This window comes from Scyliorhinus torazame, chromosome 10 (assembly GCF_047496885.1).
Source record: "Scyliorhinus torazame isolate Kashiwa2021f chromosome 10, sScyTor2.1, whole genome shotgun sequence".
NCBI lineage: Eukaryota > Metazoa > Chordata > Chondrichthyes > Carcharhiniformes > Scyliorhinidae > Scyliorhinus > Scyliorhinus torazame.
In genome coordinates, this window is record NC_092716.1 from 185,424,836 (window position 1) to 185,450,280 (window position 25,445).

The 25,445-nt window shown below is 47.8% G+C and overlaps 1 protein-coding gene across 2 annotated transcripts in view; it reads left to right on the forward strand.

Annotated features, from left to right (window-relative positions):
- The window catches only part of LOC140384428 (deformed epidermal autoregulatory factor 1 homolog), a 201,151-nt gene that overhangs the window by 125,974 nt on the left and 49,732 nt on the right, over positions 1-25,445 (forward strand). For both annotated transcript variants that reach the window (XM_072466115.1, XM_072466116.1), the window contains exons 9-12: positions 4,055-4,207; positions 4,364-4,510; positions 4,780-5,033; positions 9,873-9,950. In XM_072466115.1, coding sequence (XP_072322216.1) covers positions 4,055-4,207; positions 4,364-4,510; positions 4,780-5,033; positions 9,873-9,950 — 632 coding nt within the window. The remainder of the gene's footprint in view (positions 1-4,054; positions 4,208-4,363; positions 4,511-4,779; positions 5,034-9,872; positions 9,951-25,445) is intronic.

A 25,445-nucleotide genomic window follows, 5' to 3' on the forward strand; every position in this document is an offset into this window, starting at 1 on the left:
CAGGAACTCTTGTTGCTCCGGGCCCCATACCGAACAGCCACCTTCCAACGCCATCTTGCTTCGAGCTTCCCTTCCTTGCCGCTGCTCCAGTGGCTCCACTGCAATCCGGCCGCTATCCTCTCCTTTATCCATATTTATACAGGGGGATTCCCTCCTATTTCACCGCACAATGATTTTGGCCGTTAAAAATTGCCGTTGGGGTTCTTAATAAGAGCCCAAAAGCCCGTTTCAACGGGAGGTGCCGAAACGTGCGACTTAGCTGGTCATCGCCGCACCCGGAAGTCCGTATCACATTTTTGTAAGCTTTTTCATTTAATTTTCTTTTGGTTCTTACCTCTTTAGCTGTCTTCCTTTGACAAATAAAGCTCTTGCACTTATTGGATATAAATTTGTTCTGTGTCATATAAAATTCTTTGAACACCACTCACTTGATCTTCTATTTTACCCATTAGCAGATTTACAATGGACAGTCTCCATCTCATGCCATTGAAGTCAGCCTTGCCTAAATCTAGCAGCTGTTTCCTTCATGGACCAAATTCCTTAAACACTCGTCTGAAAGCACTGGGGGTGTACCTTCACCGTCTGGATTGCAGCAGTTCAAGAAGAAAGCTCCCCACCATCTTCTCAAGGGCAGCTTGGGATGGACAATAAATGCTCGCCATGCCAGTGGTGCCCACATCCCTAGAATCAAAGAAAACCATCTAAAGACTGCACTTGGCCTTGGCTTCCTTCTTGAACCACTGCAATCCAGACGGTGAGGATACCCCCCCAGTGCTGTCAGATGAGAATTTAAAGATTTTGACCCATGATGGAAAATATTGCAGAGAGTGGAAATCCTGAAATAAAAGCAGAAAATGTCTAAAATACTCAACTGAGCAGCCAGCTTCTGTGAAAGGAGAAATAGCTTGGCATGTCAGGCCAATGACCTTTCATCAGAACCGGAAAACATTCGAGATGAACAGCTTTTAAGTTAGCCCAGAACCATATAAAAGGGAAAGATGGGGTGGGGGTTGGTGGGAAGAACAAAGGGGAATTGGGCAGGAGAGACTAAATGACAAAAGGGTTGCTGGTACAAGAGTAAAGGAACTCTATATTCTGAGAATCCTTTTGATTTTTTGTTAAGACTACATTAAGTGCATTTAACTGTATTAAGACTGCTTAGTGTTTGGTACAGAGCTAAGATCAAAGCAGATTGAATTAAGAATTCTTGGCATTGGAAGACGATTTCACAGACTCCTGAACATGTCGCCTCTGAGCTTCTCCGCAACAGGAACATTAATGAACTTTGGGTGCTCAGTCACTCAATGACTGCAATTATACTGGTTGAACAATTTTCTATAAAGGTGTCTGCACAACCCACTGGATCGTAGATATAATTTAACGTTAATTAAAATGATTTGTAATGTTTTATCATAAAAGAATGCACATGCCAAAGAGTTGTTAATTTGGATATGTTGGCTGTGAGGCTATTCTGGCTCCATTAGAACTGATAGACTGAATCTCCAAGTCTTTTTAAATTTTAATTTAAAGTGCCCAATTCTTTTTTTTTTCCAATTAAGGGGCAATTTAGTGTGGCCAATTCACTTCCGCTGCATATCTTTGGGTTGCGGGGGTGAGACCCACATACACACGGGGAGAATGTGCAAACTCCACGCAGACAGTGACCTGGGGCCAGGATCAAATGCAGATCCTCGGAGCCGTGAGGCAGTGCTAACCACTGTGCCACTGTGCCGCCCTAACTGAATCCTCAAGTTACACACAGAATCACAGAAAATAGAGTGCAGAAAAGACCTTTCGGCCCATCGAGTCTGCACCAACACATGAAAAACATCTGACCTACCTACCTAATCCCATTTGCTAGCACTTGACCCATAGCCTTGAATGCTATGATGTGCCATGTGATCATCCAGATACTTTTTAAACAATGTGAGGCAACCTGCCTCTACCACCCTCCATGCAGTGCATTCCAGACCGTCACCACTCTCTGGGCAAAAAGATTTTTCCTCATATCCCCGCCTAAACCCCCATGAACCTGTGTTCCCTCGTGACTTACCCTTCAACTAAGGGGAACAGTTGCTCCCTATCCACCCTGTCCATGCCCCTCAATCTTGCACACCTCAATCAGGTCACCCCTCAGCCTTCTCTGTTCCAACGAAAACAACCCAAACCTATCTAACCCCTCTTCATAATTTAAATGTTCCATCCAAGGCAACATCCTGGTGAATTTCCTCTGCACCCCACCGCGCCCCCCCCCCCCCCCAGTGCATTGATTATTACTCATCTACTCAGTCCCAGATTGTTCCACTCTAAAAGTGCACACGGAGGGCTTCAGAAAGTGAAACTGAAACTACTCCGCACCTGTAAAGCGAGCTTATATTGGGGGTGGAGAACCGAGTTCAATAAATACGTGGAAAGGAAAAAGATTCAGGGTTACAGGGAAAGCAAAGGGAAGTGAGTCTCTTTCGAAGAGCTGGTGTTGGCACTTTGGGCTGAATGGCCTCCTGTCCTCTATCGTAGGGGCAGCACGGTAGCATTGTGGATAGCGCAATTGCTTCACAGCTCCAGGGTCCCAGGTTCGATTCTGGCTTGGGTCACTGTCTGTGCGGAGTCTGCACATCCTCCCCGTGTGTGGGTGGGTTTCCTCGGGGTGCTCCGGTTTCCTCCCACAGTCCAAAGATGTGCAGGTTAGGTGGATTGGCCATGATAAATTGCCCTCAGTGTCCAAAATTGCCCTTAGTGTTGGGTGGGGTTACTGGGTTAGGGGGATAGGGTGGAGGTGTTGACCTTGGGTAGGGTGCTCTTTCCAAGAGCCGGTGCAGACTCGATGGGCCGAATGGCCTCCTTCTGCACTGTAAATTCTATAATTCTATATAATATAATTGTGTGATTCTGTATGTTTGAAGCTCATAGCTGAAATACTAAGTTGTCTCCTTAGACACTGAAAGCCCTGTATATTTCCAGTGTTCTCTGTTTTTATGTTGGAAGGTAGTTGATCGTTCATGGTCTTAAATTTGTTTATTGTGTGATTTTCTTACAAAGCTTAATAATCTAAATTGTTGATGCCAACCACACCAGGGCCTCCATTACCAGGGCCAACCTTATCTTGACCTGCACCACCAAGACTTTCAGTAGGTGCAGCTTTGGTGGGGACAAACCTGAATCATGGTCTCCGTTTGTCCAGTTTGATGGTCTCTGACTGTCATGCACCAGCAAGAACACTATCATTAGGACATCAGTGAAGGGCCACAGTCACAAATCTATCACAGACGTTTATTTTTCTTCTACGCACGACCGTTCCATCTTCCCTACCTCTGTGCTTGTTTAAAATCTGTAAATTCTTAAAGTTATCCACCTGAAACATGGGAATGGATTCTCCCATAATGAGACTATGTCCCCACGCCGGCGTAAAGACGGTGGAGTTTTACTCCCGAAGTTCCTTGAAAAAAGATAGACAAATTCATAGCCATGCAGGGACCTGGAGTCAATTTCGCAGCTTTTGCTGCAGATACAGGCCCCCACATGTCCGGGGGCACGGCGGTAACCTCCAACAGCCGCGCCATGCTCCATGGCGGACTCGGACCGCTGAGTCACACTGAGGAAAGAGACCCCCCCCTCCTCCGATCGGCCGCGCGCCCGAGCCTCAAATCCCGCGTCTTTAATCGCCGGCCGACTATAAGGCCCCCCCCCCCCCGGTCTACGATCCGCCCGCCCCCGACCAGGGTGGGCGCGGACTGAGTCCAGCCCATTAACTGTGTTTTCCTTCCCCTAGATGCTGCCTGACCTGCTGAATATTTCTCGTATTTTCTGTTTATATTTCAGATTTCCAGCAACCAAAGTCTTTTGTTTTTGTTTCAGAAAAGGCAAAGCTGCTGAATGTTAGTTGGGAGTAATTGCTGGCTAACTTGAGCACAGCAAGTCCAACAGAAGTACACTCACCCTGTTTCTTCATTTTCAGCTGCCAGAGGCATTTTGTGTTTTGTTCCGACACACATGTAAGGACTTACATTGAGTTACGGCATATTCTCAGGCAATGCATTCTGTTCTTTCTGTGCAGAAGACGGCCTTCACCAGACACAGCCTTGTCGAGACTGGTGGTGGGACGCAGCAAATAAAACACCTTATCCCCTACAAGGGCACGAGGCACACAGGCAGGGAGGCCGTACGGGCCTGGGGGTTCCTGAAGTCTGTGGCGATGATGGTGCTCAAGGTAACTAGAGTGATTTGTAACATATAGTCACAGTGATGGTGACGTTTGTTGGATTCGATGTAAAGCACAACAAGTTCTATCATTGTACGGACAATGTGCATGATGTCTGTACTGTCGTTGTGAGCTTAGATCAGGGTGTTTCATCTCTTTTCACAGGACGACCACAAACACAGGTGGAAACAAATACGACCGGACCCTCACGGTCATCTCCACAGTCTGTCTCACCAACGTCTCTGGGAGCAGCTGCCAGCCCAGACACTCACACATCAAAGAGTATCAGTGAGTTTGAGGAGGGAACACAGGGTGAGTCATGAGTAAGGTAGGGGCACAGGTGGTAGGTGAAAGAAGGGCTGAGTGTTGCTGTGCAAGGGTACAGGATGGACACAGACCTGTTGAGTGGTTCTGTGATTCCATCCACATTGAATAGTGTTTGCTACGAGTCACTAGGCTCAGGATACAATAAGACAGTTGCGCTTAGTTTGAAACCGTGTAGACACTTCACATCTCTGGATAATGATGTGTCTGAGAGATTTAATTTAACCATCACCATCCTCTTCCTTTGTTTTCTACAGTGTTAACCGAGCTCCCTGCCCTTGCAGTGCCAACTCCTTCCACCCCGACCAAAATCATCTCACCCACAGCCTTGAATGGATTGGAGGTAGCTGAGCAACGCAGCTGGCTGTACCTAGAAGAAATGGTCAACTCATTGATGGCCACAGCTCAGCAACTGAAGACACTGATTGAGCAAGCAAAACAAGCCAGCATCGCTTCAAAAGATGGTGCCATTGCACAAGCCAAACTCCAGGCCGATCGTGAGAGGAAAGGGGTGAGTGGTGTCAGCATTGCCTCATGGCAAGTGAAGTACATGGTACAGCTGCTGGGACAATCTCTGTAAACACACTGGCCCCAATGTTAGTCAGAGGATTGGACGACACCGTGTGGCTGGAGAATCGAGGGGATGTGGAAGCCTGGAGCGAGTAGACTATCCTGCACCAACCAGGGACACCAATCCACAATCTAATAATAATAATAATAATAATCACTTATTGTCACAAGTAGGCTTCAATGAAGTTACTGTGAAAAGCCCCTAGTCGCCACATTCCGGGCGCCTGTTTGGGGAAGCTGGTGCCAGGACACCAACCCCAATCCAACCTACGACTGCTGCAATCCCAGGTTTGGTGGGGGTGGGGAATCTTCACTGCTCCTCAATATTCCGCTCCCTGACCCACTCCCTCTTGCCGCACTCTGCTGCCTCTACCCCCCAGCTGATCTGGTGTTTTCCGCTGCACAGCTGCGTCCCATTCGCTGGCTGCTCTCTTAAGGAGTACATGACCTCGGAGTTCTGTTCACTCCTGAAACCATATCCAATTCATCACCAAGACTGACAATTTCCAGCTTTGTAGCACTATTTCTTCTGCCCCATAACACCTTCACTGCTGCTGAAAACCTTCGCCATCTTCTCATCACTTCCAGACATAATATCTTGTAATGGCTTCTCTTTTTGCTCCCGCATCTCTGGTGTCCCCCAAGGATCTATCTTTGGCCCTCCCCTATGTCTCATCTATATGCTGCCGCTTGGCAACATCATACGAAAGCACAGCAATACATTTCACAAGAATGCTGACAATACTGGAGGAGGACATACTGGCACTGGAGCGGGTCCAGCGGAGATTCACACGGATGATCCCAGGAATGGTAGGCCTAACATACGATGAACGTCTGAGGATCCTGGGATTATATTCATTGGAGTTTAGGAGGTTGAGGGGAGATCTAATAGAAACTTACAAGATAATGAATGGCTTAGATAGGGTGGATGTAGGGAAGTTGTTTCCATTAGCAGGGGAGACTAGGACCCGGGGGCACAGCCTTAGAATAAAAGGGAGTCACTTTAGAACAGAGATGAGGATAAATTTCTTCAGCCAGAGAGTGGTGGGTCTGTAGAATTCATTGCCACAGAGGGCGGTGGAGGCCGGGACGTTGAGTGTCTTTAAGACAGAAGTTGATAAATTCTTGATTTCTCGAGGAATTAAGGGCTATGGAGAGAGAGCGGGTAAATGGAGTTGAAATCAGCCATGATTGAATGGTGGAGTGGACTCGATGGGCCGAATGGCCTTACTTCCACTCCTATGTCTTATGGTCTTATGGTCTTAATAGCCAGCTCTACTTTCCTTAGCACCTCGACTGTTGGTAAATTGTCAGACTGCTTATCCGACTTACAGTACTGGATGAGCAGAAATTTCCTCCAATTAAATATTGAAACAATTAAAACCATTGTTTCCAGTTTTCGTTCCAAAATTTGTTCCCTAGCTACTGGCTCCACACGCTTCCTGGTAACATCCTGAGATTAGGCCAGTCTATTTGCAACCTTACTGCCACATTTGATGCTATGATGAGCTTTTGACTTCATATTCTTGCCACTACTAAGAGCACCTCTGTAACATTTGGGAACTAAAGTTGCTGGCAAGACCAGGTTCCTTGGAGATCAGGGCACCATTTTTAAAGGGTGGTCATATCTCAAAATGAGGTTGAGGGTCCCCCAAATCCCCCACCCAGAGACATCATGACACCCCACAGACATAGGCAACACCGCCAGCTCTCTACCCCAGAGGGGCAACCTCTCCTCCCCCCACTTCCTCCCCCATCACTATAAATCTGTGTGATTATCCCCCAGGCGTGAGGCTGACTCACTCCACACCCATCCATCCTCGTGGGCATCAGGGCATTACCCCCCCCCCCCCCCCACCCTCCCCCACTATGGGGTCGCTGACGGCTCCCCTCTTTCAGTTCCCCCTTCACACCTCCACCTTTCATACCTTTTCACCTCCCCCCTTTCATGCATGGCCCCCTCAGGCCCCACCACTTGGCAGTGATCCTTGCACCCTGACAGTGCCAACCTGGCACCTAGGCACGACACTTGGCAGTGCCAAGCTGGTAGACATGCACTGCCCCGGCACCCTGGCAGTGCTGGCCTGGCACCCCTACACTGCCAAGTTGGCACTGCCAGGGTGCCAGATTGGCACTGCCAGGGAACTGCTCTGCCCTCTACTTGACCACTCAGGGGCTCCAATGACCTTCAAGCCCTCCAACGTGGCCATCACTTCTGGTTTCCGTTAGTGGAGACCTGTACTAAGCCATGCTGGAGTGAGGTCTTGCTGGTGTGGCTGGTGACTACCGGGAGAATAGGGCGTCGAACGGGCTGTGCATATTTAAATGAGCCTAATGGTGTAATCCAGATCGCGCTGTGGTGGCGAGTCGGGTGCATTGCTATTGGCTCGACACAAAACCCATTTTGGGCCTCTCCTGCTGTGCGCCTGGCACAACAGGATTGACACAGGGAGCAACGGGATGGGAAAATCACACCTCATGAGTTTCTGAAACCCTCATTGGTGTCCCACGTCCTGTTTTCTATAAATTGAAAACTCTGCTCTCCATGTCTTACTTACAGGAAGTTCCATTCCCTCTTGCCTCTGCGCTCGTTAATCCATACTGGTCTCTGATCTTAAAATTTACTTCCTTGTTTTCAAATCTTTCCAAGGCATTGCCCCTCCATATCTCTGTAATCTTCTCCAGCCCCACAATCCTATGAGATATTTGTGCTCCTCTAACTGTGCCCCCTGGGCATCCCTGATTCAAATTTCTCCGTCACTGGTGGCTGTACCTTCTGGTGAAATCTGGAATTTCCTCCCTCCACCTCTCTACCTCACTTTAAGACCATAAAATGTAGGAGCATAAGTAGGCCGCTTGCCCCATCGAGTCTGCTCTGCCATTCAATGAGATCATGGCTGATCTGATGTAATCCTCAACTCACTTTCTTGCCTTAGCCCCATAACCCTTGATTCCCTTACTGATTATAAACTTTCCTCCTTTAAAACACGCCTTAAAACTTACCTTTTCACCTGACCTCATAACTCCTGTGTGGCTGTGTCATACTTTGTTTTATAATGTTCTGTGAACAGTTTTGGTCCCCTTATCTAAGGAAAGATATAGAGAGGTTAAGTAGGCTGGGCCTGTATTCATTGGAGTTTAGGAGAAGCAACATTATTGAGATATATAGGATTCTCGGGGGGCTTGACAGCATAGATACTTAGAGGATGTTTCCTCTTGTGGGAGAGTGTATGACCAGAGAATATTATCTCAGAGTAAGGTGTTGCCCGTTTAAGACAAAGATGAGGAGGAATTTCTTCTCTCAAGAGGATAATGAACCTGGAGTTCTTTACCGCTGAGAGCTATAGAGGCTGGGTCGTTAATTATGTTCAAGGCTGAGATAGACAAATTTTTAATCAGTAAGAGGATCAAGGGTTATGGGGATAAGGTGGGAAAGTGAGTTGAGGATTATATCAAATAATTCATGATCTCATTGAATGGCAGAGCAGACTCGATGGTGTTATGGGTCCGGGTATACAGAACCCCAAAGTGTCTCATGGAGTTCAACCGACCCACAACTTTTAATAGATTGTGGTGTGGGAAGCACACAGCGTACTCTCCAGGTGTGATACAGCAGAAATGGACAAGTGGTTTTTAAAACAAAACAATGTTTGTTCTATGAACTCAAGTTAACCTTTTAAAAACAAACATTGAATATCTTAACACTCATTACTTCCAAGATAACCCCAAAAGACTACAACACTAAATAATCCTTCAAACTGTTCCTTTAAACATCCAAAAGACTGCAAACCTTCAAAAACATACAATAGGTTACATTCAATATATATATAGTCTTTGGATTGCATACATCAACAGACCAGCTCTGTGTTTCTTCCTGCAGCTCACAGCAAAACACACAGACACCCCCAGCTGCGTTCTCAAACTGAAACTCAAAAAAGCAGAAGTCAGCTCAGCTCCTTCCACCCTCTGACATCACTTCAGTAATATGATCAGCTCCATTTCTTAAAGGTACATTGCTTAAACATCCATTTCTTAAAGGAACTCTCACATGACAATGGCCACATGGTTTATTTCTGCTCCTACATCTTTAAGTAGTGAGATGTTTCATTGCGTTAAAGGCATTAGATAAATACAAGTTGTTGCTGTACACTTCTTTGGCCTCTCTGCAACCTCAAAGCACCCAGTATAGGTCCCAGCATCTGTTTGTCCCTAAGGTCCATTCACCAACTTGCTGCCCCTCACCACTCTACAATGGCTGATGGTGTTCAAATGTTCAGATATAAAATCCTCCTCCATCTCCTACACTGGCCTCCTCTGACTCCCCATCCTCTATTGTCTATTCAGTGACAACGTTTTCACCTCTGTCGGCCTTAATTTCTCCATCAATTCCCTCTTTACACCCTCTCCTCTTGATAAACCTATAGACACTCCTCTCCGGCACGCTCTTGCTCCCTGGTGGGCTAAATAATGACAGAAATCAATAGGGAAAGTTGCCTCCCATCAGTGATTTTTGTGGGACAAAATAAGCCCAAACTTTTAACCTTCTGTTTCGTGCATTTACACTAAAGTTGATTGGAGGAAAGGGATATCAGTCCCTATGTCTCCAGGTAAATGTGAGGGTAAAGGTAGCGAGGTGGCCAAATTAATGAGGGATGTGTATGACATGGGATGTTTAAAACCATGTTTCAAAGGTTTGGCTCAAAGTTTTAGGTTTTATACAGTTGACATTAAGTGAGGCTGAAGTGCAGTCCACTGACAGTCTGTTTTGTGTGAAATGTAGAGCCTGAACCAGTACCAGAGCCAGATGCCATTCCATTCAACTGAGGATGTGGATGGGAAAACTGAGATCATCATCAAGGTGAGTGACGGAGAATTATCTCACATTTTCCTCACTTACTGCTGCCTGACAGGAACAGAGGGATGGAGCTCATGGAATGTTGGCTGCAGAAACGTCTCGTCATGGTGCTGCCACTGGGATCATATCCTGCCATACAAGAGTGACTACACTTCAAAAAACAACATGCCATTGGCTGTAAAGTGTGTTGTGACATCTTGAAGTTTTGAAAGCTGCTGGAGAAGTGTCTTTTTTGTACATCATTTTTAACTTGATGTTTTATTGCAATGACAGTGATGACCACCTACACCAGCTGATCCCGAGATGCTGCCTCAATTGGCCGAATATCGTTGAATATTTTGCATCATCACAAGCATCAATTAGAAAGGCGTATAAACTTAAATTGTATTGGCCATGCTGACTATGTTGGGCAGTTCCATAAGTATTTGCCCCATGCGTCTCCGTACTTGCCCCTTACTCGCCTATTTAAGAAACCCCGCAGCTTTCTGCAAAAGTCGGTGCTTTGCTCATTTCTAATCAGCTGTTTGCACATGGATTATGTGATTATCTGAGTGATGAGTTTCTGAATGTAACTGAACAAATAGGAGAGGCAAAATCGAACAGAGATTTCCTGTTTACAAAAAGAAATGTTACTTTAATTTTTGACTTCATCAATCACTGGGGATAGCAGGAAAATCACATTAATATCACCGAGAATAACAAGGAAATTGTATTAATATCATAGACGACAGTGGGAAAATTACATCAACATCACTAGGAATTGTGGGGAATTTGCATTAATATCACTGGAACTAGCAGGAAAATCACACTAACATCATTGGGAATAGCAGAAAATTGCATTGACATCACCAGAAACATCAAAGAAATTACATTAGCATCGCCAGGAATAGTGGGGAATTTGTATTAATATCACTGGGAATAGTACGGAATTTGCATTAATATCACTGGGAATAGTGGGGAATTTGCATTAAAATCATGAGGAATTGCTACAAAATTACATTAACATCACTGGGCATCAGTAATTATTCAACATCTTTATGAAAGCTGCAGTTGAATCTGCCTCCTCCACAGAGTGCATTCCTGACTCTAACCACTTGCTGCATAAAAAAGGTGTTCTTCATGTAACGATTGTTTTAACCAATCACTTTATATCTTCGGGTCCTCGACACTTCTGCTAATAGGAACAGATTTTCCCTATTTATTTACATCCCTCCTAAATTCGAAGGAGAACAGTTCCAACTTCTCCAATCTCTCCATATAACTGAAGTTTGCAAGGTTATGCCAGTGCCTCTGCAATTCCCTCCCTCACTTCCCTTAGCATTCTAGGATGAATCTAAACCGGTCGTGGTGACTTATCAACATTAAGTACAGCCAGCCTTTCCAATGCCCCTTCTTTATCAAATTGTAGCCCATCTAGTCGCTCAACCTCTTCTTTCAGTGTGACTTTGGTAGCATCTCCCTTGGTAAAGACAGATGCAAAGTACTCATTTAGTACCTCATTCATGCCCTCTGCACCATGCACAAGACCCTCTTTTTGGTCCTTAATCAGTCCCACTCCTCCTCTTACCACCTTTTTACTATTTATATGCCTGTAGAAAATTTTGAATTCTCTTTTATGCTACCTTTGCTAAAATTCATTTTTGCGGGATGTGGACTTTGCTTGCAAGGCCAACATTTGTTGCCCATCCCTAATTAGACCATAAGACATAGGAGCAGAATTAGGCCACTTGGCCCATTGAGTCTGCTCCACTATTCAATCATGGCTGATATTCCTCTCATCCCCATTCTCCTGCCTTCTCCCCATAACCCTGATCTCCTTATTAATCATGAATCTATCTATCTCTGTCTTAAAGACACTCAGGCCTCCACAGCTTTCTGCGGCAAAGAGGTCAACAGATTCACCACCCTCTGGCTGAAGAAATTCCTCCATCTCTGTTTTAAAGGATCGTCCCTTTAGTCTGAGGTTGTACCCTCTGGTTCTAGTTTTTCCAACTAATGGAAACATCCTCTCCACTCCACCCAGGTCTCGCACTATCCTGTAAGATCCCCCCTCATCCTTCTGAACTCCAACAAATACAGACCCAGAGACGTCAACCGCTCCTCATATGACACGCTCTTCATTTCAGGGATCAATCTTGTGAACTTCCTCTGAACCTTTTCCAAGGCCAGCACATCCTTCCTTAGATGCAGGGCACAAAACTGTTCCCAATACTCCAAATGGGATCCAAATGGGAGGCCTTACACAGCCATCAGAAGTACATCCCTGCTCTTGTATTCTAGCCCTCGCGACATGAATGCTAACATTGCATTTGCCTTCCTAACTGCCGACTGAACCTGCTCATTAACCTTCAGAGGATCTTGAACGAGGACTCCTAAGTCCCTTTGTGCTTCTGATTTCCTAAGCATTTCCCCATTTAGAAAATAGTCTATGCCTCCATTCTTCCTTCCAAAGTGCATAAGCTCACACATTTCCACATTGTATTCCATCTGCCACTTCTTTGCCGACTACTCTCCTAGCCTGTCCACCTGCTTCCTCAATACTACCTGTCCCGATGCATATCTTTGTATCATCTACAAACTCAGCAACAGTGCCTTCTGTTCCTTCTTCCAGATCGTTAATGTATAATCATGAAAAGTTGTGGTCCCAGCACCGAACCCTGAGGCACACCACTAGTCATCAGCTGCCATCCTGAAAAAGACCCCTTTATCCCCATTCTCAGCCTTCTGCCAGTCAGCCAATCCTTTATCCATGCCAGTATCTTACCCTTAACATCATGGGCTCTTAACTTATTTAACAACCTCTTATGTGGCACCTTGTCAAAGGCCTTCAGGAAATCTAAATACATTTTTCTTTACTCAGAGAATGGTTAGAGTGTGGAATGGACTGCCTGCTGTGATAGTGGAGTCGGACAATTTAGGAACTTTCAAGCGGTTATTGGATAGGCACATGGAGCACACCAGAATGACAGGGAGTGGGATAGCTTGATCTTGGTTTCGGACAAAGCTCGGCACAACATCGAGGGCCGAAGGGCCTGTTCTGTGCTGTACTGTTCTATGTTCTAGATCATGTCCATTGGTTCTCATTTGTCCAATATTCTTGTTACCTCCTCAAAGAACTTGAACAGATTTGTCAGACATGACCCCCCCTTCAGGAAGCCATGCTGACTCAGCCTTATTTTATCATGGTCCCAGCATATTCAGGTGAAGACCATCTCAATGGAATAGGTCTCATCTTCCCCAGTACTGGTGCCAATGTCAAATGAATTCAAATCCATTTCTCCCGCACCATTCTTTGAGCCACATATTTACCTCCTTAAACATATTGACCCTATGCCAATTAGCTTGTGGCTCAGGTAGCAATGCAGAGATTATTACCTTCTTAGTTCTGCTTTTTAATTTAGCTCCAAGCTTTTATACTCCCTTAGCCGAACCTCTGTCCGTGTTCTACGTTGGTACCTACGTGGACTACGACAACTGGATCTTTACCCTCCCACTCCAAGTTCCTCTGCAGCCCAGATGAAATATCCCGAACCCAAGCACCAGGTAGGCAACACAACCTTCAGCCTTGAGTAGGTGGTGTTGAGCTTCCTCTTGAACTGCTACAGTCCATGTGGTGTAGGTACATCCATTGTGCTACTAGGGAGGGGGTTCCAGGAATTTGACCCAGTGGCAGTGAAGAAATGGCTGTATATTTCCAATTCAGGATGGTGAGTGGCTTGGAGGGGAACTTCCATGTTGTGGTGTTTCCATTTATCTGCTGTCCTTGTCCTTCTAGTTGGTGCTGGTCTTGGGTTTGGAAGGTGCTGCCTAAGGAACCTTGGTGAGTTCCTGCAGTGCATCTTGTAGATGGTGCACACGGCTGCTACTGTGTGTCAGTGGTGGAGGGAGTGAATGTTTGTGGAAGGGGTGCCCTTCAAGCGGGCTGCTTTGTCCTGGATGGTGTTGAACTTCTTGTGTGTTGTTGGAGCTGCACTCATCCAGTCAAGATGAGAGTATTCCATCACATTCCTGTCTTGTGCCTTGTAGATGGTGGACAGGTTTTGGCGAGACAGGAGGTGAGTTACTTGCTGCAGGATTCCTAGACTATGACCTGTTTATCGCTAGTCCAGTTCGGGTTATGGTCAATGGTAACCCCCAGGATGTTGACAGTGGGGGATCAGTGATGGTAATGCCAATGAATGTCAAAAGGCGGTGGTTCGATTCTCTCTTGTAGGAGATGGTCATTGTGTGGCACAAATGTTATTTGCCACTTGTAAGCCCAAGCCTGGATATTGTCCAGGTCTTGCTGCATTTGCACATGGACTGCTTCAGTATCTGAGGAGTCACAAATGGTGCTGACATTGTGCAATCATCAGTGAACATCCCCACATCTGACCTTATGTTGGAAGGAAGGTCATTGATGAAGCAGCTGAAGAAGGTTAGGCCTAGGACACTACCCTGAGGGACTCCCGCAGTGATGTCCTGGGACTGAGATGAGTGACCTCCAACAATCATCTTCCTTTGTGCCAGGTATGACTCCAACCAGTGGAGAGTTTTCCTCTGATTCCCATTGACTCCAGTTTTGCTAGGGCTCCTTGATGTCATACTCGGTCAAATGCTGCCTTGATGTCAAGGGTCACTCTCACCTAGCCTCTGTCCATGTTTCAAACAAGGCTGTAATGAGGTCAGGAGCTGAGTGACCCTTGCGGAACCCAAACTGAGCATAAATGAGCAGGTTATTGCTAAGTAAGTGCCGCTTGATAGCCATGTTGATGACCCCTTCCATCACTTTACTGATGATTGAGGCGGCATTGACACTGATGGGGTGGTAATTGACCGAGTTGGATTTGTCCTGCCTTTTGTGTACAGGACATTGCTGGGTAGATGCCAGGATTTTAGGTGTACTAGAACAGCTTAGCTAGTGGAGGGGCAATTCTGGAACACAAGCCTTCATTACTATTGTTGGACTATTACTAGGGTCTTTGCAGTATCCAGTGCTTTCAGACGTCTCTTGATATCACATGGGGTGAATTGAATTGGCTGAAGACTGGCATCTGTGATTCAGGGGACCTCTGGAACAGACCGAGATGGGACATTAAATCGCCACTTCTGGCTGAAGATTATTGCAAATGCTTCAGCCCTGTCTTTTTCACCGATGTGCTGGGCTCCTCCATCATTGAGGATGGGAATATTTGTGGAGCCTCCTCCTCCTAGTGAGTTGTTCAGTTGTCCATCACGATTCATGACTGGATGTGGCAGGACTGCAGAGGTTAGATCTGACCCATTGGTTGTGGGATCACTTAGCTCTGTCTGTCACTTCCTGCTTATGTTGTTTGCCATGAAAGTAGTCCTGTGTTCTAGCTTCATCAGGTTGACACCTCAATATTTGGTATGCCTGGTGCTGCTCCTGGCCTGCTCTCCTGCACTCTTCATTGAACCAGGCTTGATCTCTTGGCTTGGTGGTGATGGTAAAATAGGGGGTCTGCCGGGTCATGAGGTTAGTTTGTGGCTGAGCATAGTTCTGCTGCTACTGATGGCCCATAGCGCCTCATTGATGCCTGGTCTTGAGTTGCTAGATCTGTTCTGAATCTATCCCATTTAGTACGATGGTAGTACCACACAACACAATAGAGGGTATCCTCAATGCAAAGACGGGACTTTGTCTCCACGAGGACCGTACAGTGGTCATTCCTACCAATACTCGCAAGGACAGATGCATCTGCGCCAAGCAAGTTGGTGAAAATGAGGTCCAGTATGTTTTTCCCTTTTGTTAGTTCCCTCACTACCTGCCGCAGACTCTGACTACTAGCAATTATGTTTAAGACTCAGTCAGTAGTGGTGCTACCAATCCACTCTTGGTGCTGGACATTGAAATCCCCAACCCAGAGTACATTCTATGCCCTTGCCACCCTCAGTGGTTCCTCCAAGTGGTGTTCAACATGGAGGTGTGCTGGTTCATCAGCTGACAGTGGATGGTATGTGGTAATCAGCAGGAAATTTCCTAACCCATGTTTGATCTGAAACCTTGAGACTTTTTGCAGTCCAAAAGTCCTGAGGACTCCCAGGGCAACTCCCTTCTGACTCGGTACCACTGTGCCACCACCTCGGCTTGGTCTGTCCTACTGGAGGTACAGGACATACCCAAGAATAGTAATGGTGATGTCTGAGATGGTATCTGTAACGATTGATTCTGTGAGTGTGACTATGTCAAGCTGTTGCTTGACTAATCTGTGAGACAGCACTCCCAATTTTGGCACAAGTTCCCAGTCGTTGGTAAGAAGGCATTACAGTGTCAACAGGGCTGGGTTTGCCGTTGTCATTTCCAGTGCCTAGGTTGATGCCAAGTGTTCCGTCCGGTTTCTTTACCATTTGGAGAAAATGCTGGAAAATCCCAGCAGCATCTGTAAGGAGAGAAAAGAGCTAAAGTTTCAAGTCCAGATGACCTTTTTCAAATCTAAAAGGCATAGAAAGTGGGAGATATTTTAATTTCTCTGCTGTTTGGCCTTTCACACATTTTATTCTCTCCGGGAACTGCCACTAGCACTCTTTTCTTTTGGTTTCTGTGCTATGAATCTTTTATTCCCTCACCCTACAGTATAAATATCTCCCACTTTCTATGCCTTTTAGCTTTGACAAAGGGTCAACTGGACTCAAAACGTTAGCTCTTTTCTCTCCCTACAGACCTGCTGAGATTTTCCAGCATTTTCTTTCATCATAGAATTTACAGTGCAGAAGGAGGCCATTCGGCCCATTGAGTCTGCACCGGCCCCTGGAAAGACCACTCTACCCAGGCCCACACCGTATCCCTGTAACCCAGTAACCCTACCTAACCTTCTTGGACACTAGGGCAATTTATCATGGCCAATCCACCTAACCTGCACATCTTTGGACTGTGGGAGGAAACCGGAGCTTCCGGATGAAACCCATGCAGACACGGGAAGAACGAACAGACTGCGCACAGACAGTGACCCAAGCTGGGAATCGAACCCGGGTCCCTGTGCTAACCACTGTGCTACCGTGCTGCCAGCATTTTCACTTTTCGTTTCAGATTCCAGCATCTGCAGTAATTTGCTTTTATTCTTTTCCATTTTATTGACTTTGCAGGGATTTGATGCATCTGAGTGAATTGCTAAGTAGGCCATTTAGGAGGATATTTAAGAGTCAATCACATTGCTGTGGGTCTGGTGTCACATGTAGGCCAGACCAGGTAAGGACTGCAGATTTCCTTCCCAAAAGGACATTAGTGAACCAGTCTGATTTCATACCAGTGCCAGTTTCATACTCTCCTTGCTCGACATTTATTTTTTCATTTCCACTCAGTAGTTTGTATATTCAGCCAGGTTCTCTTATGTTATCGATCTGACATTGAAACCTTTTTTCTGCTTCATCCTACCCTATCCTTTCATCCAGGAGCTCTGGCTTTGCTGGTCACAGCTTTCCTCTTCTGGGAATGTACGTTGACTGTACCCAAAGCATCTCTGCTTTAAACGCTGCCCATTGTTCCGTTTTGATTCCAATTTATCTTACAAATTTGTGCTTAACCCATTGAAATAGGCCAACCCATTTCCATAGCTAACCTAAGCCTTATGATACTATGGACACTGTTTCCCAAAGGCTCCCTGGCTGACTTTTGATTCACTTGTCCCACCTTATTCCTTAAAAGCAGATCCAGCAATGCCTCCTTTCTTACTGGGCCGGAAACATACTGGTCGATAAAATTATCCTGCATACACTGCAGAAACTCTCTCCTGCCCCTCCCACCTGTTGTGTTTGGTCCGCTGTACTCTATGAAGTAACTTACCAAACACCAAACACTTCGATATGTTCAAACCAGGATCCTTTTATTGTGTCTGGTAAGATGGCAATTTGAAACAGAGCACGTGATCATGGAGTCTTGCTTTCCTCTGGAACTTACACCCAGCACTGACCAATTACATGTACTTCTTATTACCCTCTCAGTCTTCTTCTCAAGATGGCCGAATGTGTCTCCCTTTATATCCGGGTCCCAGGTCACATGACCTTGGTCTGGAGACCCGCATGGTGTGTCTGTACTACCACCTGCTAGTTGGAGGTCGCACACCATCCATCTATGATATGGTCCATAGGCATATCACCACATCTCCCTTCCTCACAAAACATTAATATAAAATTATTTTTACAGGCGACATTACACATTACATTTTCTACAGGAATGGCATGTAGCTGGTACAGTGAGCAAGTTTTTACCAAACGTGTCCATTTGCATTCTATGTAGACATCATTGTTTCAAGTCGGTGCCCACGTCCGCAGAATCTGGCTTGCTTGCCGGCGTCTTGCTTTTCTTACACCCTGTGTCTCTAAAAGGCCTGTGCCCAAGACTGCCATAGTTGTGTTACCTTTCGTTTTCGTTTTCTGGCACCTTGTTGCTTGCTACCTGCAAGTGCTGGTTACCTGGCGGGATGTGGTCATTCTCCGCACAGACGATGACCCAAGTCGGGAATCGAACCTGGGACCCTGGCGCTGTGAAGCAGCAGTGCTAACCACTGTGCTGTCGTGCTGCCCTATCATCTCTGGTTGGTGTGAGCATGCCTATTTCTGCGGCATCATCAACATGCTGGATCACCTCGGTTTCCAGTGCCGGCATGGAGGATGGAGCCATGGTTGGAGGTCTCGCCTCATCTCAGCGTGCTGGAGCATCAGTGACTTGCTCATCATCACTGTAGATGACCATAGTGTCTGGCTTAGCTGATCTAAGCCCTGGGTCTTTTAAATTGAACTCGCAAATGTGCAAGTGGTCCGTGGAGCTGCATAATGATGTGGTCATTAGGTCGTCCTCAGTCAGTGTCAGAGTCGCCTAATATCTCAACCTCCTCATCGCTGCAATCAGCAACTTTATCTACGTCCTCCCACTTGTCATCGGTGTCGTCGACTGCTTGGGAGTAAATTACTGGAGCTGTTTCAAGGACTTGTGGCGGGACATCACATATCTCTGAGGCCAGTTTTTCCAAGATCGGAACGATTTCTTGCCTCACTGGTCCTCTCAGTAGCCGATCTTCAGTAGTATCAGCAGCCTTGAATTCTACATACGCCATCTGCAAATTCCCGCACTCCACAGAGTCCAGCGTGGTCTGGACGTCCCTCATGACCACCTCACCATTGCTTGCACACCACTGGAGCCGTGCGGTTGGAGCCTCACCTGTGCTGCTGGAGAAGTAATGTACAAGCAGCTCATAGTGTTCATCATCCATCTCACCTTCATCATCGTTAGTAACCTCAAACAGATTTTCATCGCAGTTGGCCTCGGATTCAGCATCATCGTCAGTCTTTTTGCCTGAAAAATATAACTTCACATACGGAATTATTTGTTTTCGAAATAGCGCGCCAAGTTCAAAATCAACCTTTTGTTTGGCCGCCAAAGCTTGGCTTAAAATTCCGCCCTGTGGAATTTCAGTGGGACTGAAGAAGTTGAAGAACAATTCCTTGGATATGATTCTTGTCGCTGTTCTTGGATTGGTTCGATCCCTGTACTTTGGTTTTGTTCGAATTGTTCGTACTGTTACATTTTTGCCATCCCTCCAGGCGATTGTGCAGCTGCTGATTTGCGGCTCATCCATGCACGATTTCAGCGGCTGTGAGTCCAACTGATACACTTTAGTGATCACCTCATTCATGAAATACTCATTAGGCCCGAATGTAAACTCCAGAGTGAAGCTCCACAGCTTGTCAATCTCTGTCCATTTAACACTCATCTCGCAGATGCTTTAATACGGGTTCATCATATCCTTGTATCATGCCATTGAGTCTATGCACTTTCTTCAAGACTGTTAACCAGAATTGCAGAATGCTCACCGGCAGTTCTGCCCCTCTGCTTGGTTTGTCGTCTTCCACTAGGATTTCTTCTAAATCCTCATACACCGTGCACACCGTAATGCCTTGCAGTGATTCACTGTGCTCAGGTGAGCAGCTATCTCCCAGGGGATTTAGCCGCTCGACTAGATACAAGGATTTTATACCAATTACAATATAAAAGAATATTGCATGCTTCATGCCTGCCACCGAAAGTACTAATTCACAAACATCAAAGGTCTCTGGGGTTCTTGTGCCGAAGTCTATCATGATCCCTGACCAGTTAGCAAAGTCTCGCTGCGTATTTAGCTTCTGCAAAACATGTCGACTTACGAGGTTGGTTGTCACTTTAGGGTCAAAGTCACACCGAATGAAAGTATCATTGAGCATTACCTTCGATTTGAGTATGGACGCAAAAGTTTTCGGAACTTTCTGATTGTCTTCATGCTTTGTTCCGATTCTGCTTCCATCTTTGTTTCTGTTGGTCGTGGGGTTTCTCTGCGCGATGAGATCAATGAAAAATTGTTCTTCTGTGTTCATCTCATTTACAGCATGCACTGCTCGTGCATGATCTATGGTGGAAAGGGCAAAACATTGCTTTGCAAAGTGCCCAATATGGCCGCACCTGGAACAAAACTTTTCATAGGCCGGACAAGGGGGATGGACGTGGGAGATGTCGAGTGCCACAGTTTGGGCACAAGATGGCGGCGGCGGCTCCTGTCGACAGCTTAAAATGGCCGTCCACACTGAGACCACATTTCATGACGTGTGTCACAGCACTAATGGCACTGGCGTCTTCATCCATGTTGATGCCAAAATGTTTTGAGCAGAGTGTGCCTATTTTTTTTTTAATAAATTTTTTTATTGGGTTTTTCAAACATGGTATATTTACAGGTATACACAAAGGTATACACAAGGAAGAGGGAAAAAATTAGAAGATAATACAAACAAGATAAAAACAACAACGCTATATAATTAGCAAAATCAAGTAAATAAAAAGTTTAAAAAAACAAGGTGTGGGAGGTAAAAACTGGGGAAGTGTATATACATCGAGGTACTGAAGAGACAATTGCAGTATACCTGTATACACGTCTTGTGTATTCTTCCGTTTTTTTTAAACAAAGAGAGTACATACAACATCAGTATTACAAAATAGATCTGGGGGGGGCCTGAGTGGCACCTCTGATGTTGCTTGGGTGGGTGGGGAGCGGGGTGCTGAGTGGCACCCCTGATGTTGCTTGGGTGGGCGGGGATGGGGGTGCTGAGTGGCACCCCTGATATTGCTTGGGGGGGGGTGCTGAGTGGCGCCCCTGATGTTGCTTGGGGGGGGGGGCTGAGTGACACCCCTGATGTTGCTTGGGGGAAGGGGGGGTGCTGAGTGGCACCCCTGATGTTGCTTGGGCGGGGGGTGGGGAGGGGTGGCTGAGTGGCACTCCTGATGTTGCTTGGGCGGGGGGGGCTGACTGACACCCCTGATGTTTCTTGGGGGGTGGGGGGGGGTGAGTGGCACCCCTCATGTTGCTTGGGGAGGGGGAGGTGCTGAGTGGCACCCCTGATGTTGCTTGGGGTGGGGGTGCTGAGTGGCACCCCTGATGTTGCTTGGGGGGGGGGGTGCTGAGTGGCGCCCCTGATGTTGCTTGGGGGGGGGTGCTGAGTGGCGCCCCTGATGTTGCTTGGGGGGGGGTGCTGAGTGGCGCCCCTGATGTTGCTTGGGGGGGGGGCTGAGTGGCACCCCTGATGTTGCTTCGGGGAAGGGGGGGTGCTGAGTGGCACCCCTGATGTTGCTTGGGGGGGGGGTGGCTGAGTGGCACCCCTGATGTTGCTTGGGCGGGGGGGGCTGACTGACACCCCTGATGTTGCTTGGGGGGTGGGGGGGGGGGTGAGTGGCACCCCTGATGTTGCTTGGGGGAAGGGGGGGATGCTGAGTGGCACCCCTGATGTTGCTTGGGCGGGGGGGTGGCTGAGTGGCATCCCTGATGTTGCTTGGGGGGGGGTGCTGAGTGGCGCCCCTGATGTTGCTTGGGGGGGGGGTTGAGTGGCACCCCTGATGTTGCTTGGGCGGGGGTGGGGGGGGGTGGCTGAGTGGCACCCCTAATGTTGCTTGGGCGGGGGGGGGGCTGACTGACACCCCTGATGTTGCTTGGGGGGTGGGGGGTTGAGTGGCACCCCTCATGTTGCTTGGGGAGGGGGAGGTGCTGAGTGGCACCCCTGATGTTGCTTGGGGTGGGGGTGCTGAGTGGCACCCCGATGTTGCTTGGGGGGGGTGCTGAGTGGCACCCCTGATGTTGCTTGGGGGGGGTGCTGAGTGGCACCCCTGATGTTGCTTGGGGGGAGGGGGGGGATGCTGAGTGGCACCCCTGATGTTGCTTGGGGGAGGTGGTGCTGAGTGGCGCCCCTGATGTTGCTTGGGGGGGGGGGTGCTGAGTGGCACCCCTGATGTTGCTTGGGGGAAGGGGGGGGATGCTGAGTGGCACCCCTGATGTTGCTTGGGCGGGGGTGGTGGCTGAGTGGCACCCCTGATGTTGTGATGTTGCTTGGGCGGGGGGGGGGGGGGGGGGGGGGGGGGGCTGAGTGGCACCCCTGATGTTGTTTGGGGGGGGTGGCTGACTGGCACCCCTGATGTTGCTTGGGGGGTGGGGGGGGTGGTGAGTGGCACCCCTGATGTTGCTTGGGGGGTGAGGGGGTGGGGTGAGTGGCACCCCTGATGTTGCTTGGGGGGTGGGGGGGTGGGGTGAGTGGCACCCCTGATGTTGCTTGCTTCTCCCGGTCATTTTTCGCTGTTGTGTGTTTGCCTCTGCTTCGGCCTTTCGTTGTTTCTTCCTCCTGTACTTTCTTATTCTCTGATGCTATGTTCGTTATGGTCGTTGTCATTTCCTGTGCTCTCCTTCCAGTTTGTGTTCCCTTGTCTTTTCCCCCCCTCTCGTTCCTTTCTATTGTTTTTTGCCCCCTATCATTCCTTCTTTATCTCTCCCCCCTCCCCCCCTCTCCCTCTCCCTCCCTGCAGCTCACCTTTCTTTTCTATTGTGTTTAGCTAGCCCCTCTTGCACTGATCCCCACCCTCCCGGGTTATTCCCTCCTTCCTTCTCTTTTCTCATGTTTCGGCTACTTTCCCCTGGCTTTTGGCTACTTGATTATTTATCAGCCTGTTCGTTGGCCACAAACAGGTCCTGGAACAGTTGGGTGAATGGCTCCAATGTTCTGAAGAAGTTATCATCCGACCCTCGGATGGCGAATTTGATTTTCTCCATTTGGAGAGATTCTGATTGGTCGGACAGCCAGTCTGCAGCTTTGGGTGGTATGGTGCTTCTGACCGCCAGCCGAGCAGGATTCTACAGCGGGTGATCAGGGAGGCAAAGGCAGGGGCATCTGCCCTCCTCACCAAGATGAGATCTGGCTGGTCTGATACCCCGAAGACCGCCACTTTCAGGCACGGCTCCACCTTCATCCATACCAGTTTGGACATTGCCTCGAAGAAGGCTGTCCAGTGTCCAGCAAGTCTGGGGCAAGACCAGAACATGTGGGCGTGGTAAGCCGGGCCTCCTTGGCATTGTTCACATCTGTCTGGGAAGAACCTACTCATTAGGGTTCTTGTTAAGTCGGCTCTATGTACCACCTTTAGTTGCATTAGGTTGAGTCTTGCATACGTGAAGGTGGAGTTGACCCTATGCAGTGCTTCACTCCTGAGTCCCCACCCTATTTTGAGCCCCAGGTCTTCCTCCCATTTCTTCCTTGTTGCGTTCAGTACAGTGTCGACCCTCTCTACCAGTCGTTCGTACATGGCTCTACAGGTTCCTTTATCTAGAATGTCTGCGTCAAGTAACTCCTCAAGTAGTGTCTGTTGTGGTGGGTATGGCCCTGTCTCCTTCCGAAAGGAAGTTTTTAAGCTGCAGGTACCTTAGTTTGTGATACGCAATCAATATGCTTGAGTCCACGTGGAGTCATATCGATTCAGCTTTAATCAGATAGAACTGTACCCAGCAGTGAAGTTACAGAAATGAGGGCTGCTGGGACGGCATTGGTTCTTATACCCCGCCTCTCAGGGCGGGGCTATGTACATTGCCCAATGGTAGACCCCGCGGTCTCGCCAATGGTTATTCCTCTCTCTGGCACCGCAATACCTGGTATTACCATAGTTTGTTTCCCCTAGCTAGTTGAAATCTCTCCGTCAGTTCATCTAGTGTTGTGACCCTGCCGTCGCTGTATAGTCCCTGACTGTCAGTGTCCCCCTGTCCTGTCTCCCCTTTTTAAAGGTGACGTCGGTGAGCACTGATACGAACCTATGGTTGTTGCAGATGGGGGCTTTGACGGACATTTCGGTCAGGCCAAGTTGCTGCTGATTTTGGTTCCAGGCCTGGAGGGTGGCTACCACCGCTGGGCTGCTAGAGTGTTTTTTGAAATGGGGATGGGAGTGCAGCCGTGGCGAGGGCCCGGAGAGGCCTTCTCCGCGAGCACCCACTTGGCTTTTGGCTCCTTAATCCATCCCTTTACTCGTTCTGCTGTCGCCGCCCAGTGGTAGAATTGTAGGTTTGGGAGGGCTAGCCCTCCCCTGGACTTTGTTAAGTGTGCAGCAATCTTGCGTGCCTTGCAAATCTTGCTGCCTTTTCCAGCACCAAATCTTTCTCCCGCAATAATATCGCCCAAAACCTATCATAAAGCAAATCAAAGACAATTTGGTCGCAGATTATGGAAGATTTTAAGTCATCGGTCTTGCATGACTGGGCCTTCAGCCTCAAGTCTGTGACAAAACTGTCAAGTGATTCGGCAGGTCTCTGGGTACGCATACGAAACACATAGCGCTCAAACGTTTCATTCTTCTTGGGGCAACAATGTGCTTTATCACTTCATCAAAATTCTTCTGAACCCCTCACGTTTAAAGACAAAAGAGTTACATAGTTTGAGCGCTTGTGAACCTGCCAATGTTAGCAGGAACGTGATTCGCCTTTCATCGGGCTGGGCCTGCAGGCCCACGGCCGAAATAATAAGTTTGAACTGCTGTTTGAACAGCCGCCAGTTCTCACCTACGTTACCGGATATTTAAAGCTGGTGGGGGGGCCCCTCAGTCCGTCTATCTCGAGCTTCAGCATTTTTTACGCGTTGGCCGTCTCAGTTGCAGTTCATCCAGACTGGTCTTCAAGCTGAATGCCTAACGTTGTCATTGCAATTGCCAACTTCAAAGCACTCGTGGTACCATGTTGAGTTTGGTCCCTTGTACTTTATGAAGTAACTCACCAAATACTTTGATATGTCCAAACCAGGATCCTTTTATTGTGTGTTGTACCCTCAATAACCACGCTTAGAGAGTAAAACGGTAAAGAAGGCTCTAAGCTAAGAACTAGCCTGGTGCCGTGACAGGCGACCCCTTATATACGACTCCCAGGTGGGCGGAACCGGAGGCGGAGTCCCCCAGGGTTCCAAGCCCGGTCTTAAAGGGGACATCACCTTACATGATGATAAAGGTACAGTAATACAGTAACCGTTCATCACATTCACCCCCTGTTTTTAAAAAAAGTCCGGCGGGGGTGAAGTGCCATCATAAGTCCATTTGTCTCGGCGGCCTGATCGTCCTTATTGACCTAAGCTCGGGCGGTGGTGCAGCGGACACGGATGTCTTAGTTGAGGGTACGTCCGGGAGTACGGTGATCGGAGCCTTGGTCCGGGTAGGGGATCGGGGCGCAGGAGGAATAATTGGGGCTG